Source organism: Carex rostrata, chromosome 24 (assembly GCF_964058835.1).
Source record: "Carex rostrata chromosome 24, lpCarRost1.2, whole genome shotgun sequence".
Taxonomy (NCBI): domain Eukaryota; kingdom Viridiplantae; phylum Streptophyta; class Magnoliopsida; order Poales; family Cyperaceae; genus Carex; species Carex rostrata.
The window spans coordinates 6,556,962-6,573,651 of record NC_135941.1 but is presented as its reverse complement, the minus strand read 5'-3'; the positions used below and the strand labels follow the sequence as shown (position 1 = coordinate 6,573,651).

Below are 16,690 nucleotides of genomic sequence, written 5' to 3'. Positions count from 1 at the left end.
TTAGGAAGTAGCTAACAGTCTCCCAACTCCAGTCCCCCAAAAATTCCCGGACTAATTCTGTAAACATCAATACCAAATCCTGTAAACATCAATACTAAATCCTGTAAACTAATTCAACAAATCCTGTCAACATAAAACTTTCAATTATGTGTGGTCCCCAATAACTTTCACTTTAACCACTTTAACTATTTTGACTGGGACCACTTCTAGACCTTTGACTAGGACCACATTTAGAAGATCTTTAACAGTTTTTCAAAACTAAAAACTAACTATGACTACATTAAAACTTTCAATTTTTTTTTTCAAATTTTTTTTTCAAAACTTTATTTTATAAATTTTTATTTTCCAAAATTTTTTTTCACAATTTTTTTTCCGAGGACTGAACGTCGGGATGTTACCTTTTCTCTTAAAATTAAACTACAATATTTTATATGAATGAATAAAAACTAATTCTAATGCAATGTGCCTCTAGATTGTTGAGTCCCAAGGACTTGCGCCCCAGATCAAAATTGAAACACAACACTTAAAATAAACATTAAATTAGATATGACCCAATATAAAAATCAAAAGGTGGCCCATTAAATTAAATTGTAAATATTGGTTCCACATGTCATATTCTTCTCTTTCCTTTTGTCTTCTTCTTTTAATGAACAAACAACGTATTCTTCTTCATTTCCCCCCAAATTCTTCCTTTTTCCCCTGATTTTTCCCCATTCACGGTGCAAATCTCCGCTGGACCGTGTTTCTTTTTTTTCCTTCTGGATCAGGGGTAGGCACTAACATATAATGCTAGTATATCTCCAAAAAAATTCATAATCAAGGGTAGGCACTTGCCTACCCCTGGACCTCTTTGAATCCGCCCCTATCTGTACCAGTACCAAAAGCATGGCTGCATGGGTGGAGATTGTTGTTAATTTTTCAAAGGCAGCAAGAGTAGGCATAGTGACAAATGAATTATTTGAATTCGGTTCAGCGAAGTCAAAAATTCATGATTCGGATATAATTCGGAAATGATTCAGAATTATAAATTGAGTTTAGATCAGAAATTAGGCCCATTAATATAAGAGATTTAAATTTTTGGACTTTTGAACTTTCATCTATATAAAATTAGGCCCATCAAGTAAACAAGTCAATAAAAACTGGGAGCAAAAACATTGTCCGGTTTCTACTTCCTGCTGCCACCTAAATCCCACACGCAAGGAATAAACTAAAGAGGGCGCTAAGATTTCTATAAAATAAGGTTGAGTGCATGGCGGATTAGTATAACTTGGACTTGGTGAAAGAGTCAACTCTTCAAGAAGACTCGTGGCCTGCTGACAGTGGCCCAAAAAATAAAATTTGTTTAAATATTATATTACATGTAAAACGCAAATGATTCGTGAAATCCGCATTTTATTCGTAAAATTTGTGTTTTATTTATAAAATTCGCGTTTTATTCGGTCTATGGTTCGGTCAACCGAATAGTAATTTGCGAATAAAACGCTATCGTGTTGCTATGGGAGCATGTGGTTTTTGGTCAATAAAGCAAGTACCAAGGGTTGGAGAGGATCCGGTCCTGCATGAGAAATAAAAAAAAAACATATATATTAAGATATGCAAACCGTCTTGAACAGGTTTAAAGCCCAGATTTAAAAGCCATTTCTCAGGATATTGAAAAAGCCATATACACTTCTAAGCAAACCTGGTCTAACAGGTTTAAAGCCCAGATTAAAGCATTTCTCATGATATTTCTGTGAAATAGAAAATTGGTTTTATTTGGGTTTTCTAGCAAGCCCATGGGCGATAAATGTTAATATTTGATTAATTTGATTTGATTTGAACAGGTCCAATTAAGTCTACGATAAGATGGATAAGGTAGCGGGAGAGAGGGAAAGAAGCGTGTGAGATCTGAGGAGGCCCCCATTGAAGAGAATTGTTTCCACTTTCTAGCAATAGGTAAATCCCTTTTTTAAACTTCATATTTTCTCATTCTTTTCGCGAAATTATTGAACCATTTCATGAAATAATTAATTCTGCCTTCAGTTGCAATATGTACCTTAATATAGCTCGTAAAATTCTCTTATAATTGTTTTTTTCTCCCCTTTCTGTTACTTCATAATTGCTGGAAATTTGAGAGCAATACTCTTGGTAATAACAATTTATGTCGCCCGTTAGTAAATTATAAGAAGTAATGAAACAATACTTCTTCAAGTCGCACAAGAGGGAGCTTTCGTTTTATTTTCCTTTTTTCTTCTGCTCTCTGGGTGTGTTTGCTTCTCTCTACTAACTGGAAAATATTTTTAAATCCTGAAATTTCTACATTTAACATGCAACACATTTTATTTGACGATTGTGTGGTAGATGATAATCTTCAATTTTTACTGGAGTTCATTGCTGCTACTACTATATATCAGCCTGAAAAAAAAAGTATATATGACGATTGTTTTGATAATGTTGAGTTTTATTTTTAAAAAAAATTACAGTATGCACATAGAGCTTGTGTGCAGAGGTGGTGCAATGAAAAGGGAGATGTAAATTGGGAAATCCGCCACCAGGTAATTTGCATCCTTTTTCTTTCATAGTAATTAATATTGTTTCATTCTCAATAATGTCATTGATACAGTAATTTACATAACCTTTGACACACCAAAAATCCCTTATTCTTACAGTGGTTTTTAATGTATAATTAATCAACTACTGCAATGTATTGGACATATATACGTGTGCCTCATGAAGGAGCAAATCAAGACTGACTTGGTGCTTGCTCAGCCCGACACTCCCGGAGAAAATGTCAAAGCATTCAAGCTCTGATGTTGTCTCTGATATACAACTCAGTTCTCTACCAATTCCATAGTAATATATATTGTTTCATTCTCTTTAATGTCATTGATACAGGAATTTACATACCCTTTGACACATTCATACCAAACCAACCAAAAATCCCTTATTTTTACAATAGTTTTAAATGTATAATTAATCAACTATTGCAATGTATTGGAGATATATACGTGTGCAAATTTATCTAGTGTACATGCTCTTGCACGTGTTGTGTCGGTGAACATGTCCACACACAGAATCTATTACAAACTAAGTTAATTTAAAAGAATGATTTATATTTATAACTCTACAAGATAAATAGCCGTGGGAAGAGAAAAGCTAAAAGCAAACAAACAGTAACGGTAACAAGCTGAAAAATAAATAGAAAAATATATGAGTTTATGCTCTGTGCACCCTAGAATTTGGTGCCTAATAACTTGAATGCCTCATCAAGGAGCAAATCAAGACTGACTTGGTGCTTGCTCAGCCCGACACTACCAGAGAAAATGTTAAAGCATTCAATCTCTGATGTTGTCTCTAATATACGATTCAGTTCTCTACCAATTCCAGCATCTTTGAACAACTTCACATATTTCTCTTTATTAGTTGTTATCATCCCCACTATAAGCTCAATAGCAAAACGCCTAATTTGCGGTGCTTTGAGGGACAGGTTTCTGTAGGCTGGTAATATGGCAACCAACTTATTTATGAGATCATCATCAGAGATGCAAGCTCTATGAAGCTCCTCAGTTAATGTCTCTTCGCTCATAAATTTAAGTATCTGAGCAGCGAGGCCAAGAGATGCCTCTAGCAACTCCACACCTTGATTGTCCTCCATGATAGCATTGAAGACCTGATTTGACAAAAAAAAAAAAAAAAATACTGTATGCATTATGTAAGTTCTACCTTTAATTCAGAAAGATAAGTAGATGGAATAAAAACTATTAATTTACCAGAGTAAAGCCATCAACGATGCCGCCCAACAGTGGAGAAAACTCGGGCTCTATAAAAGCACACAACCTGTGTAGAATCCTAGAGGAGCTGACAAAAAGCACCGGATCCTTGAGAGCCTCCGTAAGTCCCTCCACGATTCTCTCCTGTTTGAGTATTTTTTTACAATTGTCTTTGTTTTGTAGAGTGAGCATGGCCAATGCCTTGCCCGCCTCTTTTCTCAACATATTCCATTCATCTGTCATTCCTGGTTTGAAGAACAATTTGAACAACTCCTCCACCATCCCACCTGTCCTTCCAATTTTCTCTCGTGCCTTTTCATCCATCGCCAAGTTCGTTAATACCTCTAAGGCCAGCCTCTGAAAATGGGGCTCTCCATCACAAAGAATGTTCCTGATATTGCGGCAGGTGAATGCAACCTCCGATATCTTCTGTCGGAACACCAACCCCGTTTCACCCGTCGTGCTGGCAAGCATGTTCATTATTTTCAGTGATATCATCATCGCATCTGGATCAATACCTTGGAAGATGCTTGTGAAGTCGATTATGAGGTCGAGTAGGCCATGGGTGTTGCATATTTTCATACAGCTGTCATGCTCCTTTGCAAGCTTCATTACTATCATGAGCCCAAGCAAATTATACTCGTGGCCCTGGGTTGTAATACTCGGATACAATAAAGAGGAAATTGACTTCATTGCTCCCGGGATTTGCGTAACAAGGATCACATTTTGCCCCTTATCAACTAACTGTGATACAATTCCGGCTGCCAAGCGTCTGATCTCCTCTTGAAAGTCAGAGGGTTCTTCCGAATTTAACATCAGGATCAGCTGGTTAATCACAGCAGTTGATGTTCCGATCTTATGAAGTGCATCATCAGACAATTGTTGACTGGTCAAGAGCGCCTTCAAAATGCTTGCTCCCATAAATTGTTCTTCACTCGAGGTTGAAACAAGGAGCTCTTGTGAAAAGGTGACTAGATCCATTTTGAGAGCATCCAAAATGTTCCCAGTCACGAACTTATTATGCAAATCATAGTAGAACCTGTTAATTGAGTCCATGCCAAGTCCGTACTCATCTTTCACTTTCTCAAACAATCTGCAGTAAGTCACCTTCCATATCCAAATAGCCATTGCAGCAAGGAACACCAGTGCCTCCAAGATTGCCACGACACAAAAGAACACCAGCACCGCATCTGTTTTGCCAAAATCAAGTGAGGCTAGCCTCACTGTGGAGAGTACACCAGAAGTCAACACAGAGATGAGGTTGAGCCAGTAGAAGAGCCGGCTGATGATACGAGTCGAGAGCGGCAACTGTTTCAAATTATGCATGTGGTTTAATTCAAGCCCACGACTACGACATAATATGCGGATTCCCTCCAAGACCAACGTAAGCACGGTGATTGATTTAATCATCGCCCCCAAATCAATCTTCCGTACTACCAGATAAAGCTTCAGCATTCCCAGCACGATGGCTATCAAGTCTAGAATGCCCATTGTTATGGAAAACATCCTCACCTTCTTCTCCGGTGACATTCTTGGCATTCTAAACAACCCGATCACTTTATGGACAACCACCATACCCACCATACCACAGGTTATTCTCATGTTATCCTCGGGTGGGCAGCAGATTTCACTATGCTCGAGTGGGTCACTATGCTCGAGTGGGTAGATGCCTTGCATATCGGGGTTAATGACAACCACTATACGCTGGGGTCGGTGGATGCCAATACTGGGGACGTCAATGTCATCCATCATGCTACATGAAGAATATTACATGTAAACCATGTCAGTCAATTATTACATCATCCAATTCAATTTTATTGGGTAAATTACATTGGTCCCTACGAAACTTTGTACCGGTCATGTCCTTCTTTCTTTTTCAGAATTTAGTTACTAGCTTTTTATATTTAAGGGGGAATTACATATATACCACTTAAAAACATTGAAATTACATATTTACCACTCTAAATTCTATAATTACGTATTTACCATTCCAAATTCAAAGAACTCACGTATTTATCCAATATAATTTTAACATATATCAAATATATCCAAAACTTAGATTAATTATGGTTAATATTCTAAAAACTATAATTAATCAAGAATTAATTTAGCACTCTCCTTAGACTCGTTCTCCTGTACATGAAATCTGATTCAAACTTTCAATAACTTGCGCAATTGCTTGAATCAAGGAATATATAAATAAAAACTTTTTTTATTATCATCAAAGTCCGTAGGTCTTATCTTTCATTAAAAAAAAAAATATACATTTAAAAGCTCATCATTCGTTGTTATCTCCTATATTTCCTTTACCAACTAATCAATACCAATAAATACCAGTATAGCTTTTAGGTTCTATTTTCATCTGATACACTCCTCTAAGCACATGCATGCAAGATAAGATGTATTCTCCTTAGCATCCTCCATATTTGAAAATTATCTTGTATTGATTTTATTAAATAATTATCCAATTACTATGATTCCCACCATACATTGATTTATACCATACTGGTACATATCTCACTTCGTGTGTGTGTGTGTTTTTTTTTTTTTTGAGAAGCAACCTTAGGCATATATTACAAACCAGAAGCAATACACTGCACATCTCTAGAGATGAAAGAACAACACAGTAAAAACAACACACATTTAACTATAGAGAAATAAGCAACTATTTCATTAACCAAAATAAACGTTGTTTGCAGGTTCCAAACAAAATCCAATGAGATATGACAAGCATATATAACTATCATGTTTAAAAAGCGAGACTCGTGAGTAATAGCAATATCAAGATTAAAGTGCTTACTCGATTTTGGGTGATTCTACTCCGATCTCCCATCTTGGTCTCTCTTCCTCTTCCTCGTATAACATCTCTATAAACAGACAGATTATTAGAATGGTGTTCGAAAAAAAAAGGAGAGATCAAGAGTTTTAGTGTGCAGCAAGATAGAGTCACAATTTTGGCGGTAAAGAAAGGCGGGAAAATCATACGCTAAAGGGGAAGGAAGAAGAAAAATTATTAAGTTGTTAATTATATTTTATATAATATTAAATATAATTAGTCTCAGTTTTGAATTAATTGGATAAATATATGAGTTCTTTGAATTTAGAATGGTAAATACATAATTATAGAATTTAGAGTGATAAATATGTAATTTCAATATTTTTGAGTGGTATATATGTAATTCCCCATATATTTAATTATATGCATGTCTAGGAAACATTGCTAGTTTCACATCTTCTAGTTATTTAATTAATGTGCCCCATACAATTACAAATTTACCCATTCCAACTAAAAGTCAAGCCTTTCTGACTTTTAAGGAGACATCACCATTTTTCATTGTGCAATTCCTACGTTACAAAATTAGTCTTGGCCCAAATTTGCTCCAACCAAAGCTTAAGCCCAGATCTGCTTAGGTGAGGGAGAGTGCTTGACAATAGTTATTTTGACCATTTTGATAATAAATTAAAAAAAAAAAATTATATATGATATAGCTTAGTTAACAAATTTCATACAATTTAAGTATCGTTTGATGCTACATCAAGAATCGTTAATTTAAATTTTCAATCACTTGAAATATAGACTAAATCTCATCATATTTAATAGACATATATAATATGTGAATAATATAGATTATGTAAATAATATCGGGTTCCAAATTTCTTTTTAAATAACGCTATATACTTTTTTTTGCCTTTTATATTTCTTTTAAAAAGTGTATGCATTTGTTTACACTATAATAAAAGGAAATAAAATTGTTCTTTGGATTGCAAATCTTAAGGTCATTTTTTTTAGATTTGCTTTACTACATCACGATTTAGTGAAAATAATTTTGAAACTGATTTTGACTGTCAGATAAACTAATGACAATATCAAGAAACTAAATATAATCAGTCACCATTTTTTGCTAGCAAATATTATAATTTAGATTGTGATTATAAAGAGATTGTTAAATTTTTTGATTGAAAATAAAATGAGAAAAGAGAATGTTTCTTATTAAGTTATATATATATTCTTTAATTCTGGTCAGTTAACGTACGTGTAGATGTACATAATTACAACAATATATTTATGAGAAAATTTTCTAGCAACCATATATATGGTGAAATGAACTATAATTCTGGTCAGTTAACGCATATTACTTTATTTTACACAGAATATTACTATTTGAAATAACTTTTAAACAGATACTAAAATAGTAGAAAAAAGCTTAAAAAAATTTGATCGTATGGGTGGGGTTTTTGTTAATTAATTTTTTACGTGAAGAAAATTATTTGATCATTTGCACACAGTAAAACAAACCATTAGATTGGAATTTAAAAAGTAGAAAGTTGATATCAGATAAAACTAGTAAAATGAGGTTATTAAGCTTAAATGATCATACCTAATTTAAGCTAGGGGCCGGAATGGAATTATTAGTGTAAAAAGAAGATAGTGGCAAGGTGAAATTAGTGGCTCGATCGAGAAGCTTTCCTCTGATGATGAATTATCTGCATCAAACAAATATGCATGCATGAGTTACTCGATCTATTACATATATATATATATATATATATATATATATATATATTTCAGTAAAAAGCACCCTTGAATATATATCCATCTAATATAATTGTCTGATTCAAATTAATCTTGGATCTTTGTAAGAAAAAGATTACTGAAAAGAGAGAGACTGTTTTTGTTTCAAGGAGGAAGAGGGCAATGGAAAAACCCAGAGACGAATAACTTAACAAGAATCACAGTGCAGTTCATGATCATATCCTAATTAAGTAGCAACAATCCTAAATTATCTTGATAACGATTCTAAGTCTTGCATGATAGAAACAGAATATGTTTAAGGACAATATTTCACACAATCCAAGTAATATTGTTTCCATTTGATTTATTTTGATTAATTTATTAACTATCTGAATTTCTGAAAATGTATCCCAACAATCTTAAGCGTATCAATCTTCTACCCGAATTTTTGTTTCTTTTTGATTTAGAATCAAACATATTAAGTGTATTTTCAAAATTCGGATAGATATTGTGATTTCTCTGAAATTAAACTTTGTCATTTGTACATGCATAGATGTTTTTTCAGGATAAAAAGATGCATAGATGTTTGGTTGAGTAAATGCATCTCAAAAGAGTAGTTAGTTTAAATTCTAATTCGGTGAAAGTGTCTGCTATAAAAATCCAATTACATGCATTGATCTAACCATAAAATAAAAAGGTGCATATATATAGGGATATCTCTATTTTGATATGAGAGTTGCAATAAATAATAAAATAAATAATTAAGCACAAAAATCATATGATCTGTCTAATGAAAATCCTACATATCTGATTACCGGTGATTATTCAATTCATCTCTAAAAGTGGCTATTAACATTCGCTCTTATTTCGTTCCACTTTTCTCCACCAGAAAAAAAAAAGAATAAATAGAGTTCTCAATTTCATTCATCTTCAATAACATCGGATTCTAATAAACAAGGGATTGGATTTTGTCCAAAGGCATTGTATTAAGAATCGTGCAAACATATTTAAAACTTAATATTCAAATAGCTTCTTGAATCTAAATGTTTGTACGAATTTTGATGCAGATTGGACAGTTTAGGTCCGGCTTTGGATGAGACTTTGTCCAAAGCCGTTTGGATAAAAACCCCACCCAATAAACAAATAGGAAATTAAATTTAAGTCCTTTAATTGATCTGGATCTTCAAGTTCAGAACTTGATTAAATCTTCCTGAATTTTCTTTTTAACAAATAAACTAAGTCCGTTGATAAAATAATATTTGTTGATTTTACACTCCGAAAAATTGTAAATAGAACTTGAAAATTTGACTTCTTACTCTTAAAACAAGTAATTAGACTAACAAATTATTTTTCTAGAAAAGAAGAATGAAAATATTGAGTAATGGGACTTCTTAATTAGTAGTACAAATAAAATTTGAGCTATCAACAAAAAAACTTGTAGGATCGATCTTTGATGAAAAAATTGCCTCATATTTCATGATAACTTCCTTTCCTCTTTAATCACCGAAAAAAGAATATAGATGAAGTTGATTATAGTAGATTTGATTTGTTGTACTAATTGATGTAGATCCAGTTTGTTGGTAAATAATTTTAGTCATTATTTATATGAAAACTTTCAGACTAATCTGTTTATAAAAAATTCAAAATCTGATAGAGCACATGTCGATATCTTAAAAGCACAAGTTCATACACCATAAAATAAAATAAAAATAGCATAAATGTTATTCTATATCTCAGTCACGTTTGATATTTTATGTCGTTAGATTCAAAGACAAAATTTTATCCTTGACAGTCGTGTTTGATTTTTGAAAGTTGCTAAAATTGAGGTTGTGCACACCCGCACCCACTTATAAATTAAAATTAGAAACTAGAAGCTGAACTAAAATGAAGAAAATTATTACCTGAATTGCAATGGTAGATACGATAGAAAGATCGAGGGAGAGAGGAGGAAGCTATGACAGACCAAGATGTTAAATCTTCAGCTCATTCTCTGGCACTCTTTCACCGAAGAGAGAGAGAGATAGAATGAGAGGCGAACTCACAAGGGTACTTTTATAGTCTCTTTTTTTTTTTTTTTTTTTGATTAATACTTTTATAGTCTTCTAGAAAGGATAAAGTGACATTCCTTTCACCCAATAAGTACGGCCATTTTTTTATATACCCAAAAAAAAAGGATTTTACAAAAGTGCCCACCGTTTTTTTTTTTTTTTTTTTTAATCTACTCAGACAGCCAGGCTCAAGGGCGGCCTAGAATCCTAGCAGACCGCCTGGGGCTGGGGCAGTCCACTAGGGACCCTTTAAACACCCCCGATGTCTCCGTCTCTCCCTTCTGCTTCAGTCCGTCCGCCCAAAAACAAAAACAAAAACAAAAAAAACCTAGGCCCTCTGCCCCCTCTGCCCCTTCACCGCCGGTGCCACCACTGCACCTCCGCCTCCTCTACCCCTCCGCCCCTTCACCGCCTCTCTCACTCCGCCACTGCACAGCCCGCCACTGCCGCTGCCTCACTCGCTTCTCCCTCGCTTGAATGTGAGTTTTTTTTTCTGATTCGATTAGAGTTTAGGGTTAGGGTTAAATGTGATTAAATTGATTGTTGAGTGTGATTAGATTCAATTCGATTCGATTAGAGTTTAGGGTTAAATGTGATTTAATTGTTGAATTGGTTGAATTGCTTGAATTGGTCAAATTTCTCGAATTATTTGAATTGTGGGTTATTAATAAAAATTTAGGGTTAAGAGTTTATGGTTAAAAATTTAGGATTAGAGTTTATGGTCGAATTTCTCGAATTGCTTGAATTGTGGGTTATTAATAAAAATTTAGGGTTAGGGATGGTCGAATTTCTCAAATTACTTGAATTGTGGGTTATTAATAAAAATTTAGGGTTAGGGTTAAAAATTTTGGAGTTAGGGTTTATGGTCGAATTTCTCGAATTACTTGAATTGTGGGTTATTAATACTAATAGAAGAATCATCACTAAAAATGAAAATACCCATTGAATTAATGTGAACTTTACACTTAAATTGACTAGTTGTTGGATCAAAATCAGATGGTTGGAAGTACCATTTGAAATACCTTTTTCCAATAAAAAATCATGTATGTCCCTATTCTATACTTAGATCATTTATTGAGATTATAAAAAACAATTCCAATGACAATAATAAATTAATTTTTAATTGATAATGGTAGGATGAAACTATAAAATTGAGAGTTGGAGGTTGAATAAGCTCTTGTAGTGGAATTTTATTTTATAATTAGAATTAAAATCTATAAATACTTATACATATTATAAAAATAAAGAACAAAATTGATAATTTTTAAGTCAAAACTAAAATCTATGATTTATAATTTTTTTACTTCCAGAAAAAAAAATGAGGAATTATAAGTCATAATATATATCTTACAAAACATGAAAAAAAAATGTAAGAAATCATAGAATGTATCTTAAAATAATTGCGCTTGAATTGGATTTAGAGTTTCAATTGCTTGAAATAATTGCTGAATTGCGAGTTTAGGGTTTCAGTTGCTTGAATTTGCGGTTGAATTAGAGTTTGAATTTGGTTGAAAATATTTAGAAATTGTTTAAAATTGTGAATAAATTTCGATTTCTTAATTGTGATTGATTAAGAAAATATTACTAGTTGGGTTGTGGAGGCGAGGTTCTCCTCCTCTCCTCTCCTCTCCTCTCCTCCATAGATGCACCTATCAACCTCTTAAAAAGGTTAAAATCAAAAACATATCTGTCTATACTCTATAAAGTAGAGGTTGATGGTTCAACTGGCCCCACACCTCCAGGGATGCCACCTTTTCTCTCTTTCTAGTTTGGTCTTGGCAGGCAAGTGCAAGGACACACCACTTGGTCTTTATTCTGTTTCGTAGAAAGAAAGGACATCAAATTAAATATGAGATAATTCATCCAAGGAACAGAATGTAGAATTTTGTAGACCTTATTGTCATATGAGGTCTTACATAGATAATATTGTTATATCAATTTAATACAGAGATTATGTCCATCATCCAAAGTGCGGTAATATAAAAAATAGTTACTCCCTCATTGGAATATAAAAATTGATTCAAGTTCATTTCATTTCAATAGAATGGGATAGAAAAGAAATGATTTCAACAATCCCCAATTGCTTACTGTTTAGCAGGCAGGCACTGCAGTCAGTCCGAGCAGAAAGATGCTAAGACAGAGGGTTGTGATCATACAGTAAATGAAGGAATGTTCTGGGCCAAGAGGATTGGATTCTTTCTTTCATTCAGAAAATAGGAGATAGTTCTGCCTTTTGAATTCCTATGATTGATATTAGTGCTTGTTGCTTAATATTTCTTTGCAAAGAATAGGAAAAAAAAAAAATCCACATAATTATCTTAATTTATAACGTTTGCCATTATAATTTTTCAACTAGGATTGACATGCAGAAAAAGGTATAAAATAAAATATTAAATAGAGAAAATAAATGAAAAATAGGAGTTCACTTTATCAAAACAGTTGTCCAAAGACGCGACACTAAAAACACATCATATTTTGTCAAGACAAGATAGAGACGAAAATAACAGACATGACTTCTAACTCAACTTTTGGACTTTGAATCAAGACCATTCAATTCGAATCCGTCGCTCGAGATCGCTTTGGAATTCGGATTCGTTTCTCGAGATGTGTATGCTCCATTTCAGACAGATTGTTGCGGATTCGAATCGAACGGTCCCAATCTAAAACCTAAAAATTGAGTTACTTCCCTGAATCTGAATTCTACTTTTAATGCGACTTTACAGTACAATTTGAAGCAATTCAAATTGTCTCCCCTCCAAACTGGGAGACCTGACCTTTTGCGTTATTTTGTTCATTTTCGAAGTTGTTTCAAATTTATCATTTTTTTTACACGTGCAGTCGTGCATGTTTCTCACTTTTTATTTGAAAATAATTTATTGTCCTGATATTATATTTGTATCGTGAAATTAATAAAAAATAATTTGGGAAGTTTATTGGACAACCTATAGAAGAAACATATTTTAACAGTGTTTTTTATCCACATAAAACGATATACGTTCATATTTTTATCACAAAAAAAAAAAGATTGAAGGCTTCAATCTATGCAGAGTTCATGTCTTCACAAAAATAAAAAATAAAGGGACATGGAAGAAAATTAATTTTATTGATTGGGCCCATTAGAAATATCGGGTCAGCCCAGAAAATTCATTTGTCAGAATCCATATCCTCTGAGGTAACAAAATATTTTTGTTTGGATCACCGTTGTCTGATCGGAATTCGGGCCAATCTGATCCTTGGTGGAACACATGGAGTCGCTTTAATAGTCGTGTGGATTCTGATTAGATAGACCAGATCCAAATAGAAATATTTGTCATGTAGATTTTAGCTTTTAACCAGGAAAATGGAGGTAGTCCGATGAGTATTAGAACTGCGAACAAACTTTGAAATTCGTATTGATTAAGTCCATACAATATTGATGCGGACCGAACGGCTCCGACTGGACATTAGATGAATTTGATCTGATGTTCATCGAACCGCCCACGCCCTCCTATAACCAGGTGGTCTATACCGGGTCGACCCATTTGTCAGACCGTCACTGGTTGGAGTCCGCATCATCTGCATTAACTCAAAAGAGCATCTTTTGAATTAATACATATCGGCCGTCTGATTGTAAACAGAGCTCATCCGGCCCTATCTAAAACATAGGGATCTTTAATATTAGTACGATTGCACGAACTTTAAAGCTGATCGGACGGTTCAGATGCATTAACTCAAAAGGTTACTTTTTGAGTTAATGCAGAGGATACGAATTCAACTGGTTGGGTCAAAACTAATCCATGAATAATCGTTAACAATCTTGCACGAGCAAATTAAACTAAGACCATTAACTGTCAGGATCGAATCAGGAAACGAGAAAAAAGACAAAACAGACAATCTCTTTTTCTATTGGATGGTCCCACTAAAAGTTGAAAAGGAAGATTTGGGAAAGGAGGAATTAAATGTGGCCTAATTGGGTTTTTTTAGATTTGGGAAAGAGACAACATGCAATCATGTCAAATAAATTTTAATTTATAATTTTATATTTTATTAGTTTAAATAACAGCAAAAAGGAAAAAAAAAATCTGTGCTACCGGGGGTTGAACCGGGTCGGATACGGTTTTCAAAAAAAAAAAAACCCATGCTACCCTACTCGTGTCACCTGTGCCCGCACGTTGCCCGCCACCGGTTTTATTCCGTCCAGCCTGTTTGCAAAACACTATCTAACACTAAGAAGCACACCCTATTTGAACTCAAATTATCCATAATTCACATCACAAACACAAGTTGGATCAATTTCTCAAAATTCAAACATCTGTTGTGCTTTTTCTTGTCAGTGAAACCAAAAAAGCACAAGAGACAAATTTAAGGGATTTTTGGAAGGGTGAAAAATTAAGATTAACTATGTGACATAGACATTTAACAACTATTAGTAATCATAGACCTGCTAACCTGATCACCAATCATAAATTATGAATCAAATCACTCTCCTATTGAGTCCAATAGAATCATACGATTCGAATCATGAGTCATAAGATTCTAGTTAATTCCAAAGATAATTTAGCAAATTTTTTTAACAATTCAAAATAAAAAGAATTTTAATGGCGCTTACTGTGCCACAACCAGGTACCAAAACTCGGCCTTTGGGGAGAGATTGTGCTTGTACCAAGTGTGTGACAATTGGTGTGGGCTTCCCCAAGTCCCATGGGATAATTCCTTCTTCCCACGACTTCTCCCATGCATCTGTTTGCAAATCAAAACAAAAGTCAGAGAAGAAGTGAAACTTGAGGTGAAAAGATTCTAACTGTTTTCAATTCAACCCAGAAACTCCAGAAAACCAATAAATGCAAAAGTTTTTGTTTCTTGTGCTTCTATTCAAATGAAGCACAAGAAAATACAAAATCAAAGAGAACGAACTGGTTTGGTACCAATATGTACTCAAGTTTGGTTGTGGATGGTATTTACAAACAAGCACGAGAGAGAGAGAGAGAGAGAGAGAGAGAGAGCCTGTTGGATCAGCAGAACCAATCACTTCTCTGACTAAAAGCAATCAAAATTAATTCCATGAATATAGTATTTTCAAAATTAATTTAAAACTAATTTCAGTTATTTATATTCTAATTTCAGTTTAATTTTACGAATATAAATATTGTCCATGTTCAAAAATTTCTCTCTTCCTTCATTTAAAACGGGGCTCTCTATTTCAAATTTTCATACAAAAGTTTATATTACAAATCGTGTCAAACGCGAGGCTCACGGAACATAGTGACAAATGCATTATTCAGGTTCGGTGAGGTGAGGTCAAAAATTCATGATTCGGAAATAACTCGGATATAATTAGGGAATGATTCGGAATTTTCGGACCAGAAATCTCAGTCCTATAAGAGAGCAAAAAAAAAATGTTCTGGGAAAAATTTGGAAAAAATTCGCTAATAATTCGTAAAATTCGTGAATTATTCGGATTTAATTCGGTCAAAGTTCGGTCAATCAAATAATTCGGTGTTCGGTTCGACATCACTAAAAAAATGAATTATTTGGATATAATTCGTGAATTTTGTGACCATGCCACATACTGAATAGAGGGAAAAACATGAAGGCAATACAATTGGCTACAGGTATACATCCTTTTACTAAATTAGCCTTTGAATCATGAAATTAACATCCTTAATTTACTTCCAATTTGTTCTCTCGTTAAGGTCGGCTTGAGCCAACAAATTTCATACTATAACTAAATTCCTAAATAATAATTTGGTCAATTGACAGAATCAGAGACAGCTAGGTGGAACCACATACCCCAATGAAACTCCTTGAGCATTCTTACAATTTGCTTCCGATCGCCCGTTCGTGTACACAAGCTTAATATCCTGCATGCTGATTTGGCTGCGCTCGAGCTACAGTCGAGATTCACCGCAACTTGGCTGGCAAATGTACCGTGGATTTGCTCGTACTTCACGTCACTAATCTTGATGCCAGAACTAGAGTCCTGATCATTTTGACACCAAGAAAACAGAGTTTGAGATGGTATATATGACAATTTTTTTTTTTTTTATAAATTCTGCGCGTACCTTACTAGGGCAGCCATCATCATCAGGGCAATAGTGCTAGTCGATAATAATCGGGTTTTCGACATTTCTCATCATAACGTCGACGAAGGCTACATTTTTCACATATTCCCGGGATTTTTTTGCTCCATGTTTTGATTCTAAAATCATTTTTTGAACCGGTGAAAACGGTATTTTTCACTGTAACATTTTGTACGCCAGCATTTTGTGCAGCCGTAGATATGCATATATGGAGGCTTAATTGAGAAGTTTAAGTTTGAAATTATAATTTCTCCGCTTAGAATCTAATTTCATTCATTTTTAATTTAATAATATATCAATCCATTTTTTTTTTTTTTTTTT

General features: G+C 33.8%; 1 protein-coding gene and 1 long non-coding RNA gene across 2 annotated transcripts; one reads left to right on the top strand and one right to left on the bottom strand.

Annotated features, from left to right (window-relative positions):
- The first annotated feature begins 1,818 nt into the window (after positions 1–1,818).
- On the top strand, positions 1,819–2,980 carry LOC144575672 (uncharacterized). Its single transcript, XR_013518491.1, has 3 exons — positions 1,819–1,935; positions 2,463–2,534; positions 2,649–2,980. It is a non-coding gene; the product is annotated as an uncharacterized LOC144575672 (long non-coding RNA).
- Positions 2,981–3,211: 231 nt separating this feature from the next.
- LOC144575443 (uncharacterized) lies at positions 3,212–5,498 on the bottom strand. The gene is made up of 2 exons (XM_078325593.1): positions 3,750–5,498; positions 3,212–3,649 (listed from the first exon to the last, which is right to left on the bottom strand). Exons 1-2 carry the CDS (start codon positions 5,496–5,498, stop codon positions 3,212–3,214), a joined length of 2,187 nt encoding a protein of 728 aa, XP_078181719.1.
- Positions 5,499–16,690: the final 11,192 nt, after the last annotated feature.